The sequence below is a fragment of the Rhineura floridana genome, chromosome 13 (assembly GCF_030035675.1).
Source record: "Rhineura floridana isolate rRhiFlo1 chromosome 13, rRhiFlo1.hap2, whole genome shotgun sequence".
NCBI classification, from domain to species: domain Eukaryota; kingdom Metazoa; phylum Chordata; class Lepidosauria; order Squamata; family Rhineuridae; genus Rhineura; species Rhineura floridana.
In genome coordinates, this window is record NC_084492.1 from 12225243 (window position 1) to 12246838 (window position 21596).

General features: G+C 42.6%; 1 protein-coding gene across 1 annotated transcript in view; it reads left to right on the forward strand.

Annotated features, from left to right (window-relative positions):
- Nucleotides 1-21596, forward strand: part of LOC133369005 (polycystin-1-like protein 2) — an 89527-nt gene that overhangs the window by 24956 nt on the left and 42975 nt on the right. The window contains exons 14-25 of the mRNA XM_061593780.1: nt 345-545; nt 2881-3026; nt 4382-4576; nt 9073-9198; nt 10047-10229; nt 11548-11672; nt 12102-12228; nt 14376-14507; nt 17702-17927; nt 18229-18422; nt 19321-19551; nt 21231-21332. Of these exons, the coding sequence (XP_061449764.1) occupies nt 345-545; nt 2881-3026; nt 4382-4576; nt 9073-9198; nt 10047-10229; nt 11548-11672; nt 12102-12228; nt 14376-14507; nt 17702-17927; nt 18229-18422; nt 19321-19551; nt 21231-21332 (1988 nt within the window). The remainder of the gene's footprint in view (nt 1-344; nt 546-2880; nt 3027-4381; nt 4577-9072; nt 9199-10046; nt 10230-11547; nt 11673-12101; nt 12229-14375; nt 14508-17701; nt 17928-18228; nt 18423-19320; nt 19552-21230; nt 21333-21596) is intronic.

Genomic DNA, 21596 nt, shown 5'->3' on the forward strand with positions numbered 1-21596 from the left:
AACATTAGGATAATATATCATTATCATCATCATCATCAATAGCAGCAACAATAACAACAGTACATTGGCTATCAGTGGCTACTAGCCATGATGGCTATGCTTTGCCTCCACAGCATGTCTGAATACCAGCTGCTGGAGATGCTCAGGGGTGTTGCAATATGCTCCCATGGGTGCTGCTGCAGTGCCCACAGGTGCAGCACTGGAGACACCAGTATAATACGATAAACTGTTTAGCAAAATGTATAAGGGTTAATCCAGAAACATCAAGCACTTAGTGCATATTCCAGCCTTACACAAACCATAACAAACTCACTCTTGACCTGTTTTCTTTCTAAACCTCCCAGCAATGAATGAGCACAAATATGGTGAAGAAACCTACATTGTCAGCACTGTGCCTCCTCCTGTAGCCCCAGTATGTACAGTATCTCCTGCGCAAGGATCAGTACTCACCAGCTTCTCTATCTCCTGTCACTCTTCCTGCCTGGTGGATCGATGCCTTCCAGTTGACACCCCCACACTCACCTATTGCTTCTACTTGGAGCCAAGTAAGAGCCAGAGATGGTTGTGTCTAATTCACATGTTCCATCATCTATCACTGAATGCACTTCTGTAACTCGAAGAAATCGGCAAGGGCCAGACTCTACATGGGGAGCCTTTTTTTCAGTCTGAGGCCTTTGCTTGGTGCCCATGAAGCCCCTGACCACCTCCACCAAGTGATTGATCCCTGATCCTGAGCTGGCAAGGGTGGTTACCTTTTCCTTGCTTGCAAAGTACATAGAGCTCCCAGAATTTGCACAAAACTGTGTTGGTAATTATTACCCTTTGTCTTATTTTATTTATTAATTACTGCATTTATATCCCACTTTTTCTGCAAGGAGCTCAAGGTGGCATACCACATACATGTTTCTCCCCCTCAGCACTTTATCCTCGCAAAACCCTGTGAGGTAGGTTGGGTTGAGAGGCAGTGACTGGCCCAAGGTCACCCAGTGAGCTTCATGGCCAAGTGGGGATTTAAACCCTGGCCTCCGAGGTCATAGACCAACATTGTAACCATTTTGCCACACTGGGCCACACAAAATTAATAGCAAAATTTTCTGTAAAGAATTATTTGTTTTATTGAATTGTTCATACCTGGAGCCTTGGGAGGATTGCTTTGATAATATGTACCTAATTTGCACTTTCAGAAACAATACACAAACCAAAATGCAGCCACCCTTCGAAATTTGCACATCTCTGAATTTTGCAATGCAGTTCCCCAGCCAAGGAGTGGGAACCAAAATGCATCTGTACCAAGTGTGCAGTAAAATGCATATATTAGTGAAGATAGCATATAAAAATGCATTATATATGGGGAAATTGCTTTGCAAAGATGTGTATATTAGGCAAAATTGTATACAAATGTGCATATTACGAGAAATTTGCATGAAAAAGCTGATGCATTTTCATGAGGACTTAAAAAAAAGAAAAAAGAATTTGCCAATTGATGCGGAAATGTGGAGAACTGAACTCAAGACTGGAAACAAGAAAAATGGAGAGAAACCAAAATGGACAGGTTTGCCCATCCCTAGTGAGGGACAATGGGAGATGTAGTCCAGCAACATCTGGAGGGCCACAGATTTCCCGCTCCTGTGTTAGAACCATTGGGCATAAATAGAGAATGAAAAAATGAAAAACAAATGTGCATCTAGTCATTGTAATCCAAGCCTAGCATGGATCAAGATGTTACGCATATGCAGAGTAACTCAGCGTTCTGAGCTGCATGTGCCAGTGTGTGTATTTACCTAAGAAGCAGCCTTTTACCCTGCATATAATCACTGAGACTTAAGACTTAGTAAAATAAGAAAAAGATACTTTATTTATCTAGTCTCTTTTGCAGGCTAGATTTGAGATTTCAGCCTGTTTTGTGATATTTTGTGGTGTTATTTATTGATACTGCTGTAGTTTTTGAATTATTATTATGTTCTGAATTGTTTTTATGATATTATTTTGTTCTTGCTATGGAAGCTGCTTTGAGGTCACCTGGTGATGAAAAGTGGCGTACAAATATACAAAATAAATAAATAATAAATTTATAGAAATACATAGTAGATAGGAAAGATACCTAGTTCTAACTAACTAACTAAGTTGGAAGTGCAATGCCCAGACTTGAGTATTGCCTTCATGGTACAGGAGAAAAGAGTAAAGACAAAGATGTCTCCTCTCTCCTCAGACAGTCAAAGAAGACAAAGGGGGGGGGAGGTCATCTTCCCTGCGCATATCAGTATACAACAGAAGGAAGTTAGGCAGAGAGGAGCACAGGTAAAGGTAGGCAAGCCTAGCCAGTTGGAGGACCCTAACTCTATCTTCCTTTGGGAATTGTTGTTGTTATGTGCCTCCAAGTCGACTACGACTTATGGCGACCCTATGAATCAGCGACCTCCAAGAGCATCTGTCATGAACCACCCTGTTCAGATCTTGTAAGTTCAGGTCTGTGACTTCCTTGGATACTCTGTTCATAGGGTTTTCATGGTAAGAGGTATTCAGAAATGGTTTACCATTGCCTTCCTCTGAGTTTGGATGCATTTTAGTCTGGTGTTTCAGCTTTGACCATTCCGCCTTGGGTGCCCCTGCTAGGAGTCTAGCCTCTTGGTCTAGACTCCTGATGGCATTGCTCTCAGCTTCTTCAACACTCTCAAACCCCTTCACCACGTTAAGGTGTGCATCCGAGAGGGGGCCTTTGGGGATACAAACAAAAAATCCCAAACAGGAGTTCCTCTTGCGCCACTTCCAACATAAGAAATGGTTTCTTGCTGTTGTCACATTGGAGACTTCTCTGACATGGAAAAATCTGTTTCCCACTCTGTCGCCTGAACTGATCTCCCTCTCTCCTGCCTCTTTCAGACTCTCTCCTGCATTGTGGACTAGATTCTGCTCTACCCTCAGTTTACCTGCCACTCGGACAAGCAGACAATAACTTTCTTTTACAGATTAAAATTGCTGTGAGCAACAGCTATGGTGACACCGTTTACACTAGTGCCACTGTCAGGGTAGGTACGATATCACTTACTTTATCAGCTATCAATGCCTAAATTTTGTAATCTGGGAAGGTGAAAAGAACGGAATCTATTATGTAAACCAAGGATGGGTAACCCACAGTTCAGAGGCTTAGTCTAGCCCCCTGAACATGTTTTTCTGGCCTTTCCAAGATCCCGCCAGTTTTTGGTGGTAGGGACAGAAAGGAAAGAAGGAAAGGAGACATAGCAGGTGGATAATCTGCTAAGATAAAAAAAACCCCACAGACTTGTTGGCGTCAACCTGTTTGTGATATCTAAAGGGCACATTTTACAAAATGAAGCCCCTGTCTGGAAACTTTCTTCCCATTGCAAGCAACAGACGTGACAGAACTGATTTGGATTGGGACCATGGCGAGAGCAAATGGCTAAAGCCCCCTAGCCCAATATCATTTTTTATTATTGACATGCCTCCTCCCTGATGGGTTTTCGCCGAGCCTTAAAGACCTGGCTTTTCAGGCAGGCCTATAGGATTTCTGGGGTGGATTAGTTTTTATGATGTATTAATTGAAGGATGGTTTTAGATTAATTGTTGATTGTGGCTTTGATTGTATATTGTATTTTATATTGTTGTACGTCGCCTAGAGTGTCCGTTAGTTCGGACAGATAGGCGACTAACAAATAAAATTTTATTATTATTATTATTATTTATTTTATTTAACAACATTTATATGCTGCTTGATTATAGTGAAACCTCAAAGCGGATTATTAAAAAAAGCGCATTAAAATTATCAATAAAAGACATTTAACAACAGGTATTTAAAAACATTTCAATCAACAATAAGCCAAAAGCAGATCAAAACACATGTAACTTCTATGTGTCCGGATAGGCTTGCAAATATGCCAAAAAGAATACAACGAAGGCACCTGCCTGATGTCAATAGGCAGGGAGTTCCAAAGTGTAGCTGCTGCCATCATGGTCCTGATCTGAATCTTGGGCATCTGCATCTGGCACTTATTTTAAAAAAGACACTGCCTCACATACTGCTAAAAGAAAGGAGCTAGGGCTAACAATAACATCACATTTATGTGGCACTCAGTTGCATGGCATGGCTACTAACCCGGATGACTATGTTCTACCTTCACTGTTGGAGGAAGTATGCTTCTGAATACCAGTTGCTGCAAACCGCAGCAGGGGAGACTGTTAGTATGCTCAGGTCCTGCTTGCGAGTTTTCCACAGGCATCTGGTTGGCCACTGTGAGAACAGGATGCTGGACTAGATGAGGCATTGGCTGATCCAACAGCCAGGCTGTTCTTATGCTCTTATTTGACAATGTTTTTGGTGGTTGTGGAATAAACAGTTATGTGCATTTTCTCCTTGTTTTAACAGGTTCAGCATGAGGATATAAGCAGTGGGAACCAGACCTTGCAGGCCATTATTTCAGAAAAATCAAACAGCATCCTAAAAGGAGAGAACAACAGTATGTCTCTGTTCCAGTTGTACAAGTCAGTATCTTCTGTACTTAATCAAGAGACAAGAGAAGAGAGTGTTAATTCATCTCTGCGGACAGATACACGGAAAGAGGTAAGCTCTATCTATTCACTCCTAGAACCATTTTTACTCAAAAGCCTTTGGTGTGTCAGCAACCTTTGTATAGTTTAGTTACTAAAAATACTCATGGATTGTAGAATTAAAATCTCCTGATATCATTGGCTGATCTGGTCTGATCACAGCCACTTCCCTCAGCATTCAGCTGCCTGGCATGTGGCTGCCCAGGCCCTCTGTGGCTTCAGAGGATTTTGCCCAATGGCAGTGACACCTATGCAAAGACCCACTGTGCCAACAGCATTAAGAGTTGCGTGGGCAGAGATCATTGTTGCAACAGTAAAGAAGATATTTGATAGTTAATTTGTTAATTATTTATATCCCACTATTCTATTAAAGTAATAAACAAAGTGCTGGCAATAAAAATGAATAATGCAGCATAAAGCAAATTATAAAATACTCTTTCCATTTAATAGTTAAAACATCCAAAGGAGGCAGCATTACAACTCCAGCAGAGATATCATTAAAAACAGCAGATCACTAATTAAAAGCTAGGTAAAAAAAGGATCTTTATGAACTCTCAAAAGGTGGGAAGAGGCCATCAATTCTCCTCACAGATGGAGTTCCACAATCACAGCACCACCACTGAAAAGGCCCTGTCTCTCTTGCCTGCATACTGGATCTTGTATGCAAGCAGTAGAGAGAGCAGTGCTTCCAAGTAGGTTCATAGGGAAGCAAGCAGTTTCTGAAAGGCAAGCTGTTTAGGCTTTAAAGCCAGTGCCCACATTTTATGTTGAGCCTGGAAACAAATACCTAATACAGTAGGGCCCTTCTTTATGGTGCTTCGCTTTACAGCGATTTGCTAATACAGCGGTTTCAATTAGACGCAATTAGACTAAAGCCCCACTCATATGGCGCTTGTTCTGCTTTTACGGCGGTTTTCGGGCACTGCACACCATTCTATTCAATGAGTTCCGCTTTACAGCAGGGGTCTGGAACGTAACCCACCGTATGAGTGGGACCCTACTGTATGTTGTCATCTTCAAGTGCCAGATAACAGTCTTGCTGCAGCATTCTGTACCAAATGAAGGTTAGGGTCTCATTTCAAAGGTGTCCCCACATAGATGTGTGTGTTATGTGCCTTCAGGTTGATTACTACTTAAGGCAACCCTATGAATCAGTGACTTCCAAAAGCATCTGTTATAAACCACCCTGTTCAGATCTTGTAAGTTCAGGTCTGTGGCTTCCTTGATGGAATCAATCCATCTCTTGTTTGGTCTTTCTCTTTTCTACTCCCTTCTGTTTTTCCCAGCATTACTGTCTTTTCTAGTGAATCATGTCTTCTCATGATGTGTCCAAAGTATGATAACCTCCGTTTCATCATTTTAGCTTCTAGTGATAGTTCTGGTTTAATTTGTTCTAACACCCAATTATTTGACTTTTTTGCAGTCCATGGTATCAGCAATGGTCTCTGCCAACACCACATTTCAAATGAGTTGATTTTTCTCTTATCCGCTTTTTTCATTGTCCAACTTTCACTTCCATACATAGAGATCGGGAATACCATGGTCTGAATGATCCTGACTTTAGTGTTCAGTGATACATCTTTGCATTTGAGGACCTTTTCTAGTTCTCTGATAGCTGCCCCCACTTCTAGCCTTCTTCTGATTTCTTGACTATTTTGGTTAATAACTGCATTGATAATCCTTGACAAGTTCAATGTCCTCATTGTCAACTTTAAAGTTACATAAATTTTCTGTTGTAATTACTTTAGTCTTCTTCCCCAAATAGATACCACTGCAGTAATCTTGTGTGGAAGAATGAAAATGCAGCCCATCCTATTAATGGGTCCTTTCCTAATAAGCAGGGTGTCCTGTAGATATGGCCTTGTTCCCCAGTTCGTGAATCATTGTGGCACGGGCTTTGTATTCTTAAGAGTGCTTTGAGGGTCCAAATCCTAATGGTATTTCCAAAACCCCTCTAGATGTCCAAATGAAAGAAGCTGGAGAAGCATAAAGAATGGTTTAATTAGCATTAATAATTATCCTTTTGAAAGACACAGGGACACGCACTTATGCTCTAAAAGGCTACACATTCATCTCATGTGTATAAATTCCCTTCAGTCTCACGGAGTCAAAATATTCCTCTGATTATATTGCCAGCAGGTAGGTTATCTCTGAGTTTGCAATTAGAGTATGTTAGCAGAGTGACTGGAATAAAGCAGATGGAGTCGAGAGAGAAAAGAAACCGGTAATATGGTGTGGTGTAATGGTTACAGTGTTGGACTAGGACCTGGGAGACCAGGGTTCAAATCCTTACTCAGCCATGAAGCTTGTGGGGTGACCTTGGGCCAGTTACAGTCTCTTGGTCTAACCTACCTCACCACCTTGTTGTGAGGATAAGATGGGAAGGGGAGAACCATGTTTGTACAGCACCCTGAGCTCATTGGAGGAAAGGTGGGATATAAATGAAATAAATAAATAAAATTTTACTGAGGGTAAACTGAACAAAACAGAGGGTATATGATATAACTTGAGGAGAAATATACAGAGAGGGTTGTCTTTCTTAGGTCAGGCTTACACAGGGGAAAATTTTCTTCAGAACCACTTTTCTCTCCAACTCCTCCAACTGTCAAATCACAACAGTTTCCCTCATGGACAATGAATTCCCAACTGACTGGTTGCTGGGCAACATCTCCACCACCCCAGGGCCCGATTAAGCTGAGGAGGGCCCCTAGGCTGATTGGTGTTCCCTTCTCCTCTTAGGCAGATCCACGGAAACAGCCGCAGGAGGGATCGCAGGACAGGAGCTTCTGAGCCACCCGCAGTCCCATCCCATCCCCCCCGCTTCACCTACCTTTCTGCTTTTTTTGCGGCTGCGCGCACTGCACACACAGGTTTACTATCAATCAAAATGGCGGCCGAGGTTTCCCTAAGGGGTTGAAGCCTCTGCCACCATCTTGGTTGATGGCAGCAATGCGCGCGTGTAGCACGCATGCATGCCATCAACCAAGATGGCGGCAGAGGCTTCAGCCCCTTAGGGAAACCTTGGCCGCCATCTTGATTGATGGCAAACCGCAAAAAAGGGGATGGCAGGCGGTTCGGAAGTTCTTGCATGGGCCCCCAAGAGCTCCGGTCCCCTAGGCTTCAGCCTACTAAGCCTAATGGATAATTCTGCCCTGCACCACCCCCTTCCTGGGTAACTGTCAAACTGTAAACAGAATTAACCCTTAGGTTACTGACTGAATGGTCCCTGCTGTTGTACTTCCAAAAGAGTGAATGCCATCTCAGATTAGACATAAAAGCCCCTTCCCAACCTGTGCAGGGGTGAGCATACTTTAGACTTGCAGGGTCTATGTTGTTTTTCTCTAGAACCCTAAGGTCCACCAACTGAAGCCAAGTACAAAATAGTGGCTCAGGAAGGAGGACATAGAATTGTAGGACCTGGCACCTCTGAGCACAAGCAAAGCCCAGGAATTTGCTTTCAGTACCAGAACAGGAGTTCACACACTAATTCTTTAACACAAATTGACTCCTGTTTTCTCAAGCTTACTTGATTTCAGCTACTAAATGTAGGAGGTGGGGAGAGGGGAGGAGAAAGGCTTTTTGTTTTTGCTATTGTTAAACCATTGGGAGTCAGAAACTCTTTTTATTTATTTATTTATTTATTTAAAATCCTTTCTAAACCATTTCATATTTAAAAAATCTTTAAGCTGTGTACACTATGTACAATATAAGAGCGATATCCATTAAAGCAAAAATACAAACTAAAATAAAAAATCTGTATAAAAACATAAAAGAAAATAAAACAGGAATTCACGGGATTGAAACACATAAAGCAAGCTCTAATCTTATGGGTTAGGGAAAGCCTGCACAAAAAGATACATCTTCACAAGACATCTGAAGCAACTGATGGTGGCTTCTTTACTTATGGCAGAGGGAAAGGGATACCACAGAACAGGGGCAACCTTAGAAAATGGCCATTTTTCAACCAATCTGATATTCTGTAGGGTGCTGCAAATCACAGGCTCGTCAACATGGTGCCCATGTGCTCAGTGGTGTCCTTGAGGTCTTCTTCTGGTGCCTATGAAGCCCCTGAGGGGTCCCCCATCACTACTCTGGTCATGAGGTGACAAGGGTGGTTACCTTTCTATCTCCCAAAAAGTACATAGAGCTGAAGAAGGAAGTTGGAAGAGTGACACTCTTTCCCAGTTCCTTTTTTTTTTACCTCTGTGGGATTTTCAAGGCTCAAATTGATTTTACTGGATCTGACTTTTACTCATATCACTTGGAAAAGGGAAATGTGTCTGCATTTTCTCTTTTTGTGCCTTGGGGGGCATGGGGTGATCCAGAGGAGGAGGAGAGAGAAATGGCCCAAGCGGATGGTACCCATGGCACTCACTCAGAAATATAAATGTGCCCATGGACCAAAAAAGGATTGTGGCCCTTGGGGTGGTGTTCTGCCCACCCCAGATCTATAGGAAACAATAACCACCCATTGATATGGTCTCTCATGATTTCCCTTTGCATTCCAAGTTACGAGAGCTAATGCTGACGACCCTCTCCGCTGTTAATGTAACATCAATGCAGACAGCTCTTAAGATGTCAGAGGTGCTCAAAGAAATCACTTACAGGAGTGAAGAGCTCTCTTCCTCTGCCCAGGTGAGTTATGCAAGTAATGGGCATTTCTTCCTAGCTGCATGTGGTCCATGCACAGTGGCCACAGATGTATTGACAATATGAGAATCTAGGAGCAGAGAGTGGTTCTACAACAGGTAAGAAAAAAATTGGAAAATTGGGGGGGGAGAAAATTGAAAGAACTATTCTGTGATTTATTTTTTCTTAGAGAAAGATGGTACAACTTAAGGTGGGGCAGAAGTTGCATGGAGGAAAAGGAACCTGCTTATGGTAGATGGAACCCTCCTCCTTGCACTAGGCATAAGATCATAAGCCCTGCTGGATCAGGCCAAAAGCTTCTCTAGTCCAGCATCCTGTTCTCACAATGGCCAATACGTGCCTAAGAGGAGCCGGCAAGTGACCTGAGCACAACAGCACTCTTTCCACTTGTGATCCCCAGTATCTAAAGGCATATTCGGTGTGCCGTACTGCCTCTGACAGTGGAGGCAGAACATAGCCATCATGGCTAGTAGCCATTGATAGCCTTGTCCTCCATGAATTTGGCTAATCCTCTTTTAAAACCATCCATGTTGATGGCTATCACTGCCTCTTGAGGGAATGGATTCCATAGTTTAACTATGTCCTGTGTGAAGAAGTACTTCCTTTTGGCTGTCCTGAATCTCCCAACATTCAGCTTCATTGGATGGAAACATAACATGGGTGTGTTGAATGCCCCCTGGCAGAGGACCCTCACTAATCCACAGTGGGTTTAAGAGGGGTGTTGGCCCATCATTACCTCCTCATCTGAATTTGGAATTTTAGAAGGGAATTAAGAAAAACCTGCTGTGTTCTCTCTACTCTGGAGGTGTTCAGAGCCCTCTTTTCTCATCCAGGTGGAAGCAGGTCATACTTTGAAGGATGTCAGTGAATCTTTGCTGATTGTGAATACCGAAGATGGTGAAGATGACCTGAAGCGCAAGGAGGCTGCCAGCTATCTGTTCAATGCAGTGAGCAATGTCCTTGAAGCTACTGCACAAAATGAGACAGACGATGCTTCCGCACCAGAGACTGCACAGGTGGGCATTTAACTCGAAAATGTTGGAGACAAAGGCACACAAAAGTATATAGATTATTGTGGCTAGGGGTGGGAGAAGAATTTGATTCATTCGCATTTAAAGGTGAACCTATATAATTTGCACTTTCCAAAACAATGTGCGAACCAAAAAAACAGCCGTCCTTCCATATTCTCATTTTTTTGGAATTTTGCAGTGCAGTTCTTTAGTCAAGCAATGCATAACAAAATGCATATATTGGGATAGTGTGTATAGAAATGCTTATATTAGTGAAAACAGCACACAGTCATGCATTATATTAGCGGGAATTGCTTTGCAAAAATGTGTATGTGAGGCAAAATGGCAGAAGTATTAGGAAAAAATTCACACTAAAATCCTGATGAATTTTCAGGAGGACTTTTTTTTTTTAAAAAAAGTAGCAAACTCATGTTGAAATGCAGAGAACTTAAGACTGAGAAAATGAGAGAAAAAATGGTCAGATTTGCCTGTCCTCAATTGTAGCATGATTTTTTTTATAGTCAAGAGGTTCTGATGAAGTAGGTTCTTGGCTATGCAAGGTCCTGCTACAATAAATTAGCCAAGCTTTAAGGTTACCCCAGATGTGCAAGAATTGCATCGGTTGCTCTGCCCACTTTTGCCTCTGGCCTTGCTGACTTTTCGCCTCTGGCCAAATCCACCTTTCTTTCTGGCCTTGCCCAGCGCTACATGCTGCCTCCAGAAGGTCTTCCATAAGGAAGTGTAGCCCACGGGCTGAAACATATTCTCCCCCTCTCCTTTAGTCCTATAAGCCCTTGAAAAGATTGCAATAGGTGCAATACTGCAGTAGCTGTAGCAGGAATCAAGACGCAATTGGAAGGCTTGGATTCATGCCAAGGGTGCTCCCAGATGACCTATTAACTGAGCATTCATTCTGTTTGGGTGGAGATCAGAAGATGTTGGCTATTGTTTGTTTGTTTGCTACATTTATGGAGGCATCCCAAAGTGATTTATTTAATGAGCATTCATTCTTATTTGTTTGCGGGAAGGTTAGATGATGTAGCATCAAAGCAAATCTTACTCCACAGTTTTCTGTGTATTTTCCCATGATCACTTTCCTTATCACAAAAAGTCTGATCTTTTGGTGAAGCAAGTTTGCTGTGCAGGACCTCCCAATCAGCTCTTAATGCTGGTATGAGAATTTGCTGGTATGAGATTGAATCCCACCTGGGAACAATGACAGTCTGGAAGCGCCCCAGATCTAAGCAAGGCAAGAGCATAATTATGCATTCTAAAGCTGCCACTGAAGAATGTCACAGGGGGTGGTTCATTTCTTCTCTCATAGGGTTTGGTGTCACAGCAGCTTCTAACCACGATTGAAAACCTCCAGAGTGCTCTCTTGATTGGGAAATTGCCTGACAACGAACCCCTGGTGCTCACAGCCCCCTCTGCAGCCATGTACATCAACAGGTAAACCATGCCTCTTCTTGCATCTTTGACTTTTGCTACTTTTCATGTTTGCTTGGCTGAAATGTGTCCTTGAACTTTGATCATGCTTCTTGCTTGCTTGGATGGAAGATATAGACTACTGTACAAAGGGTTTTTTAAAACATCGCATTCATTGCTCCACCCAGTTTTGCTTCTGGGCCCACCCACCACTGGCATGTGGCCTGCAGAAGGTTGTCCAGAAAAGAATGTGGCCCTTGGGCTGAAAACGTTTTCCCGCCTCTGGTGTAGACAATACTGAGCTAGGTACACCAATGGCCTGACTTGGTAAAAAGTACCCACTTAATTCTACCACCTTTTTCTTCTACAGCCTTTAAATTCTACTTCCTTGTTTTTCTCTTCTGTGTTCTCATCTTCTCTGACTTCTCCCCCCCCCGATCTTTCTCTGGAAAGGTTGCAGACAGACAATGCAGGCAGCACATCCATTAATATCTCCAGCTCCAGCTCTGCCAGCTTCACTCTGCCCTCTGCCTCTTCTCTCAGCATCTCAGGAGACAGCGATGAGACAATGGACATCAGGGCAAGTGAACCGTGTTTACTGTGACTTGGCTTGCTCTGGGGATACATTGTCTTCTGTTCTTATTAAGGTTTTTATTGGTGTTCATAACAATATAAACGAAGAAATCACGACAGAAGTGGCCTACATAACTCACTTACCTGTTCCTCACCTATCCAATAAAGGGTGGAAAAAATGATGGGGGAGGGGAAGTATAAGGTATTAGAACAAACAGTCAGTATCTGGCAGGCCAAGGTATTTTATAACCCTGGGTATGTCCCTGTCCCACTACAGTTCTTGTGGGATCACCTGGGATTACTGGTGATCCCATGAGAGCAAGCACAGGCAAGAGGATGAAATCCCCCTTCCTGGGATTGCTGGTGATCCCATGAGAGCAGGCACAGGCAAGAGGATGAAATCCCCCTTCCCATCACTGTCTGGGGTCATGCTCTGCCCCACAAAAGGCGCCCCGCACCAAGGGCACAAGGCTAAGCTGAGGAAGGTGTAGGTATTCGAACAAACAGATATAGTCAGATCATCTTTGTTTAGCATAGAAGAAGAAATTAACAAGAAAGTTTGGGTGTATTATGAGATGAGTGAGAACGGTAATGAAGTATGGAGTGCAAAATACAAGGATATGAATAAATGGGTATTTGAAGTGATGTATAGCGGGTGGGGTGGGGACAGATGTTGGGTATAAGGTGTATAAAAATCAATAAAACTTTTTTTTAAAAAAGAAGACAGGCAAAGAAGAATTGGAGCAGCAGAATAATTTTTTATGCATTTGTTTTTTTTATAAATTCCATGTGTTTTTGTATGAACGGGTCACTATTATATTTTATTTATGCTTGTGTTGTTAAATATGTTGTAAGTTGCTTGGAGACCTCTGTGTAACAAGTGACGAACAAGCCTAAATAATACTAACATTAGTAGTGGCAGTAGTAGTAGCAACAAGAAGACACACCTCTTTACCCTGGCCTTTGAGGCCTTAGATGTGTATTTTTAGGACCCACCCTTTGTTTTTAGTTGTTTTTAATGCTGCATTTTAAAAATGTTGTAACCCACCCTGCTACCTTTGGGTGAAAAGCAGGTAATAAATGATGATGGTGATGATGATACTAACAGCAGCAGCAGCAACAACAACAACAAAAAGCCATATGAGGTTCAGGTCATACAAATGTGATAGTGTGAGGGTGTCTAGCTGAGTATGTGGCAGTTTGCTTAGCACAAAGATATAGCATATTAGCCAGATTTTCACTGGGGCAAAGATTTTTTTAAAAGTTAAAACAATGTTAGTCCTACTCAGAGTAGGCCCACTGAAATGGATAGACTTGTCTAACTTAGGTTCATTAATTTCAGATGGTCTATCCGACCACATTTAGTTGGGTACAACCCAATGACTAGTACAATACAGTATAAACCACAAAAAGACAATCCAAGAGTAACTTAAAATGTATCCATTCCCAGAAGTGCTAATTATAAAAACTTACAATTGTAAAGTTCCCAAAATCAAATAGATTAAAAAAAAAATCCCCTTTGACTGATTTTGGGTCAAAAAAGTACCTTGTAGCTTTCTAGCTGCAAGCACATGTAAAGCTACAAATGACAACCAACCAACATGTCTGCATTAGCCACCAACCATCTGATTTCAAAATTACAAAACCACATGATTGACTTTCCAGAAAATTCTGGAATGAATAGAGGAATCTATTCCTAGGTGAACTGTATATAGTGCAATATAGGAGATTTAATGTACAACTAACTCAGAGGTCCACCAAGGGGACTTCCAGTATTGCAGGATTATCATTTGTGTGTGTGTGTGAATCCAAAGAACCTTATGCTAAGGGAGTCCCCAAGGAGCAGGTATACATCCCAGAGTTAAATATTAAAATGAGGGTTCTGTGTTTATACCTCTTCATATGGTATGCCCATGTAACACTGAATCTCTTGGCCTTCAGTCATGCCAACCAAATCCATCCAAAAGCCCGACCACTTCACACAAGCTTCCTGAACCAGTGGGAATGCTAAATTCATTCGTCCCATCACCTGCCTGATCACAAATGAGTTTCTGGTGCAATGGGATCCTTGTGTATGAATCTTGGTCATTTCAAGCCTGATATCGAATACAACTGAGCAAATGTGTTTTGATCATGAAATATCCCTTTTTCTAGATGGTGAGCTTGTCTGTGAACCCCTTTTCGGCAAGTGACAGCTTTGATATCCACGGCGCTGTGGCAGGTCTCACCCTCACCAGCCTCGGTGGACTGGTCATTCCAGTTCATAACCTTACAGAAGACATTGAGGTAATTTTCCTTACATGCATTTCCAAGAAGAACAGGACTGTGTGCTTTTTGGAAATAGGGCCGCACATCGTTTACTCACTGCTGAGCTGTGTTGTGGTGAGGGGAATGCCCAACTCCTAGCCATACAGAGCAGTAGTGAGGAACCTGTGGCCCTTCAGTGTTGTTGAACTCCAACTCTAATCAGCCCCAACCAGCATAGCCAATGATGGGATGGAGAACCTCTAACCCGTGGGCCTAATTAGGTTGGTCTGCCAGACTTCATATTTGTCACACACACCTGCCCTACACACCTGACATCAATTGTGGCCAGGGATGGGAAGAGCTGATAATTTCAGTCCTCTCCGTTTCTCATTTTTCCGATCTTCAGTTTTCCACATTTCTGCAGCAATTTGTAGGTTTTTTTTTTAAGTTTCCAGCATTTTAGTGTGAATTTGCTTTAACCAACACATTTTTGCAGGCAGTTTTTATTTACTTAATATTTATTTATTTTTATTTATTATTTTATTTATATCTCGCCCTTCCTCCCAGCAGGATCCCAGGGCGGCAAACCAAAGCACTAAAAACACTTTAAAACACCATAAAAACAGACTTTAAAACACATTAAAATGAAACATCTTTAAAAACATTTTTTAAAAAAGCTTTCAAGACATCTTTAAAAAAAGTTAAAAACACATTAAAAAGCAGTTCCAACACAGACACAGACTGTGATAAGGTCTCAAAAGGCTTGTTGAAAGAGGAAGGTCTTCAATAGGTGCTGAAAAGATAACAGAAATGGCGCCTGTCTAATATCTAAGGGGACGGAATTCCAAAGGGTAGGTACCACTACACTAAAGGTCCGCTTACCATTAGTCTCCAGGGGCGGACCATCTTAATCTGTCCACCACCCCTGCAGGAAAGGATCGGAGCCATAAGTCTAAACTTCACCAGGAAGTGGTCTGACCATGACAATGGGGTTACATCCACCCTCCCATCTCCAGACCACCCCTTCCTCCATTTGGAGCAAAAACCAACTCAAGGGTGTGCCCTGCCCTATGCGTCGGGCCGGTGACAACTTGAGACAGCCCCATGGTTGTCATGGAGGGCATGAAGTCCTGAGCTGGAACACTAGAGGCAGCCTCAGCGTAGACATGGAAATCACCCAGGACTATCGTTCTGGGCTCTTCCAATACCACAGCCGAGATGGCCTCCACCAGCTCAGTCAGAGAAGCTGCTGGGCAGCAAGGTGGACAGTACACTGGCAGCAACCCTAGTTTCCTGTCTCCTTGGCCTGACACCAGGTGCAGGCCCTCACAGCCAGCTCCAAGACAGAGTGGTTTCCTGGAGACAGAGATGGAAGTTCTGTAGACCATAGCAACTCCTCCCCCCCATCCCTGCAACCTCTGCTGGTGTTGTACTAAGTATCCAGGTGGGCAAAGCCGGTTCAGATCAACTCCTCCCAGCTCACCCACATTTAATGTACACATTAATGTACACATTTTTGCAAGCCATTTCTCGTCATATAATGTATTTTTGTACATTATTTTTACTCATATATTCACTAATATGGACACTTTCCCCTATCATGTGCATTTGTGTAAACATTGGTTGGTTGGCAAACATATTGCAAAATTCAGGTAAGTGCAAATGTTGAACGATGGCTGTGTTTCAGTTCACATACTGTTTCAGAAAGTGCAAATTTGATAGATTTGGCTTGAAGTGCAAACAATTTTTTTTCTTTGCCCATCTAATTGTGGGGCAGTTAAACAAGCAGTTGAGCCAAAGGGGTGGTTATAGGCACTACCAATCAGTCAACTGGTGGCACAGGTAAAGCTCTGTACATAGCACATAGCACTTTGCAAGCACTAACAACCAGCTGATCATCCACATGGGCAAAACCAGTCACCTCGTGTCATTGTGACATCAGTTGAGTGACAGGTAGACAACTTGGCCCATGGAGGTGGGGGAGATAAGACTGGGCCCACTGACCAGATCCAGGGTTCCAGCCCACATTATTTTATTTATTTATTTATTTATTGAATTTGTATCCCACCCTTCCTCCCAGTAGCAGCACAGGGTGGCAAACAAAAGCACTAAAAACATTCTAAAACATCATAAAAACAGACTTTACAATATATGAAAACAAAAAAGCTTTAAAAACATCTTTTAAAAAAAAAGCTTTAAAAACATCTGAAAAAGCAATTCCAACAGAGACGCAGAGTGGAATAAGGATTCTAATTAAAAGGCTTGTTGAAAGAGGAAGGTCTTCAGTAGGCGCCGAAAAGATAAACAGATGATGCCTGTCTAATATTTAAGGGGAGGGAATTCCACAGGGTAGGTGCCAGTATACTAAAGGTCCGCTTACTATGTTGGGCAAAATGGACCTCCTGATAAGATGGTATCTGCAGGAGGCCCTTACCTGCAGAGCATTATGATCGACTAAATATATAAGGGGTAAGAAGATTTTTCAAGTATCCTGATCCAAAGTTGTATAGGGTTTGTACACCAAAACTAGAACCTTGAACTTGGCCCAGTAGCTAACGGGCAGCCAGTGCAATTCTTTCAGCAGTAGGGTCACATGTTGGTGATACCCTTCCCCAGTGAGCGGTCGTGCCCCCGCATTTTTCACCAGCTGCAGCTTCTGGACCAACCTCAAGGGCACCCCAACATACAGCGCATTACAGTAATCCAGCCTGGAGGATCAACAGTGATCAGGCTATCCCAATTCGGAAATGGCCGCAGCTCCTCTGAGTAACCCCATTGAAATTAATGGGCATAACTAAAGTCATTAATTTAATTAAGTCTACTCTGAGTAGGATATAGTTGGAGACAACCCTCTATTCCTCATCCCTGGCCTATGGTCAGGGATGATGGGAGCTGTAGTCCAGCACCATCTGGAGGGCCATCAGTTAGTCATCCCTAATATAGAGCATCTCTACAAAGGACCCAAGGCATGGTCTGAAGATATTTGATGCAGCCACCTTGCTGAAGGCAAACAAGTCTAGATGTGGTCAGTACCTGGACTGAGACTGCCTGGGCAGTTGAAACCCTATGTAAGGTACCTTGAGTTCCATGGAAGAGGTGGAACAGAAATGTAATGTATAAAAATGCACATACTTATATTTATACTTCAATTGGGTCTCCCCTCTAATACTTATTTTGCAGTTTCTCAGGGTTTGGATGCATCTCCAGAATTTAATTGTTGTCTTTAAACATAGATAATGCTGCCACGGAATTCAGCAATGCAAGATGGTCTGAGTGTGATGAATCTGGGAAATCTCAGTGCTCTCCAAGTCAACGTGACTTCAGTAAACTCATCTCTAGTGATCCATCTCGAACTGGACCAAGACATTCCACTCATCCTATATTTGGGATATGGCTATCATCCCAACGAGACTGACTATGAATTGATGACACACCTTCCTCACAAGAGAAACACTAGAGGTAAAAATGAACTCTCTGTTAGATGCCTTGCTGCTTGCTCCTCAACCAAAAGGTGGTGTAAGCCTGGAAGGGGTTCTCAAAACAATCCTGATTCTCCTGGGACTAAATGTAGATTCTTGGTGGTTCAAAATTAGTTAGTGCTGTCAAAACATCAATTAGGAATGCTAGTTTGTTAGTGTTATGATTCTGAGTTGGATGCCCTTTCTTCATGGGGTGAGGTCAAGGACTTGGAGCCAGAAGAGGAGTTGCATACAGATAGGGTCAGCCCCAGAAGTTCTTACCTTAACCTCTTCTGTTCCAGATAAGGTCTATTCTTGGATCCTTCACCCAGAAGACCTTGTTTTTGGAGAAGGGGAATACTATTTTGTAGTGAGACCAGAAACAGAATTGGAACCCCTTGCCACCCATGACATAAATATTTCCATCACTTGCTTTGTGTCTCAGTGCGTATTCTGGGATGAACACCAAGGGAATTGGAACAGCTACGGATGCCGCGTGAGTAGAAAGAAGCCAGAGAATAACACAGTGGAGGAGCTAGATTTGGGGTGTACTGAGCAAAGTATTTAGGGAAGGACCATAGCTCAGTGGCAGAACATCTTTCTAGCATGCAGAAGGTCCCACGTTGAATCTGTGGCATCTCCAGATAGGGCTGGAAATGAAGCTCTGGAGAGTTGCTACCAGACAGAGTAGACAGTATTGAACTAGATGGGCCAATGAGCTGACTTGGTATAATGCAGCTTCCTATAAGAATGTGAAAATGTCTACACGTAGGGTTGTATGCATCTAAGCCCTATTCATTCAATGGGTCTACCCTGAGTAGCATTCAATACCACCCATAAGCTTGTGATTTTGTGCAGATGGGATAGGTTGGCAGGGTTGGATCCAAAGCTAATTCTACTCAGAGTAGATGCACTGAAATTAATGGCTATAAATAGCTTGGGCCCATGAATATCAATGGGTCTACCCTAGAGATGGAAAGATCTGTCAAATTAGGGTCTCTCCGTTTCTCATTTTTCCAATCTTAAATTCAATTCCCCACATTTGTGCCACAATTTATATGTTCACATTTTTGCAAGTCATTTCTCTTCATATAATGCATTTTGCATGTTATTTTCACTCATACTGTATATTCATTTTTATGCAAACTTTCTTGTAACGTGCATTTTTGTAAACATTGTTTTGTTGGTGAACTACATCGCAAAATTTGAGTAAGTGCGAGTTTTGAAGGATGGTTGTGTTTCAGTTCTCATATAGTTTCAGAAAGTGCAAATCTGATATTTTCAGCTTGAAACACAAAGAGAATCAAAATTCTTGCCCATCCCTAGTCTGCTGTGAGTATAACTTATTTGGATACAACATATGGTCATAAAGACAACTGTTCCTTGGCTTGCAGGTTGGGCCCAAAACATCTCTCAATGGCACTCAGTGTCTTTGTAACCACCTGACATTCTTCGGCAGCTCCTTCTTTGTGATGCCAAACACTGTCGACGTCAGCAGAACGGTGGAGTTGTTTGCCACCTTTGTGGACAACCCCGTAGTGGTGACAACTGTGGGCTGTATCTTCCTCATCTACCTGCTGGTTCTAATCTGGGCCAGAAGAAAAGACATCCAAGATGATGCCAAAGTAAGTCATGTACAAAATTAGAACTTCTCTCCTGCAATATGAAGAATTCCCCATCAGCTTGCAAAGGTGATGGTTACCATGGGATGGTGAGCAATAGGTGAAATGATGGCTAAATGTGCAGGCAGTAAAACTATTTATTTGTGAAATTTGTCATGCACTTCTCATTATAAAAGAACGCCAAGTTTGGATACAATATTGTTAAAGCACAATAAAATCAATCAAACAATTAATAGGAGCAGGCCAGGGCACATATGCAGTTTTAAAAGTGAAGCAACAACACAGATGTTTACCTAGAAGGGAATGTGGCTCTCAGGCTGAAAACAAGTTCCCCCCCATGTCCTAAGCTACTGTATGTAGGACAGCCTTCCTGAAGATGGTGCCCTCTAGATGTTGCTGGACTACAACTTTCATCGCTCCAGACCTTTGTCCATGCTGACTGTGACTGACAGGAGTTGGAGTTCAACAACACCTGGATGGCACGCGGTTGGGGAAGGTTGGTGCAGAGCTGTAGATGTCAACACAAACACTTTGAACTTGGCTCAGGAACATGTTGGCAGTTAATGCTTCTCCTTCAGAATGGATGTATTCGTTCTTGGTAGGCTGACCCACCACTTCATAGCCTAGCTGCAGCTTCCGGACCAACTTCAAAGGCAACTCCATGTAGAGGGCATTGCAAAAATTTGGAGACCACACGTGTGTCACTGGAGGTATAAAGAAATTATTAGGGGGTGGGAATCAGAGCAGAAAAACACACCTGCTCCTGTTTCCAGGCACATCTTAGAATTGTGCAGTAGCCACAAGATGGCGATGTGCCATGTTCACCATTGAAGGACACAGACCTTAGTCTGATAGTTTGGTAGTATCTCATTTGTTGCTTATGTTAATGATATCTGTTACTAGAGCAGCAGCCTGTTCATCCAGGCTTTCTTTGAGGCATGGGCAACCATGGGGAGGGAGGGGGAGGGGGAGGGGGAGGGGAAGGTTGGGTAGTTGCCTTCCTCCCCCTGATTAACCATAATCCTTAGATACCCATCTTTCATTTTTTAAAAAGGGTACATTTGTAGCATTGGTAGAACCTGAGATATGAGACAAAATATACAGGCAATATTCTTTCAGTGTTTTACTTCGCCCCCCAGAAAAAAAAAATCCTGCTGGTGCCCTTACCTGAGGGGTAGATCAGCTATATGGATTATGAACCTGATTGACTGTTTCTGATGCATTTATACTTGTCTTATGAATGTAATTTTATTGTTGAGTTCATGCTGTTCAACGACATTTTTTTCTTAGCATTGGCAGTGTAGAATTTTTTTGCAAATCAATAGATATGTAAATATCTCTCACTATATGAGCTTCTGAGTCATGTGGACCTCTTCTGAATGGAAGAGCCAATGGGAAACTGGACAGTGGTCAAGCTGGGTTACAAATATATTTCAGATAAATAATGGCATAATAATCACAAAATGTTCAAAATGTTTCAAAAATATTGAATACAGAGAATAAGATCCTTTTTAGATTCTGACTGAAGAAGAGTTCTGCATAGCCTGGAAGTTGTGCATAAGGTGCTTCATTTTTCTTTAACCAGCAGCCCCAGACCTAGTAATTAATCTCCCCTTCCCTGCATGGCATCTTTTCATTTATCATTCCCCTGTCTTTGCTGATGTTGCCATATTTCTCTCTAGGTGAAGATAACGGTGTTGGAGGACAATGACCCCTTTGCTCAGTATCGCTATCTGGTGACTGTTTTTACTGGACACCGTCGAGGTGCTGCTACAACCTCTAAGGTACCAGTGGGAGCCTGGTTATTGTTGTACATGAAGGAAAGGCTGTAGTTAGGGGAAGGGCCATAGCTCAGCTCTAGAGCATCTGTTTTGCATGCAAAAGGTCTCGGGTTTAATCTCCATAGGACTGTCGAAAGACTTCTACCTGAAATCCAAGATAGCCACTGCCAGGCAGTGCAGATTAGGATGGATTTGCTCTGCTTAGACACCCATTAGCTGTCATTTGCTAGAACAGCGCAGTTCAGGATTTGGTGGCACACAATTACA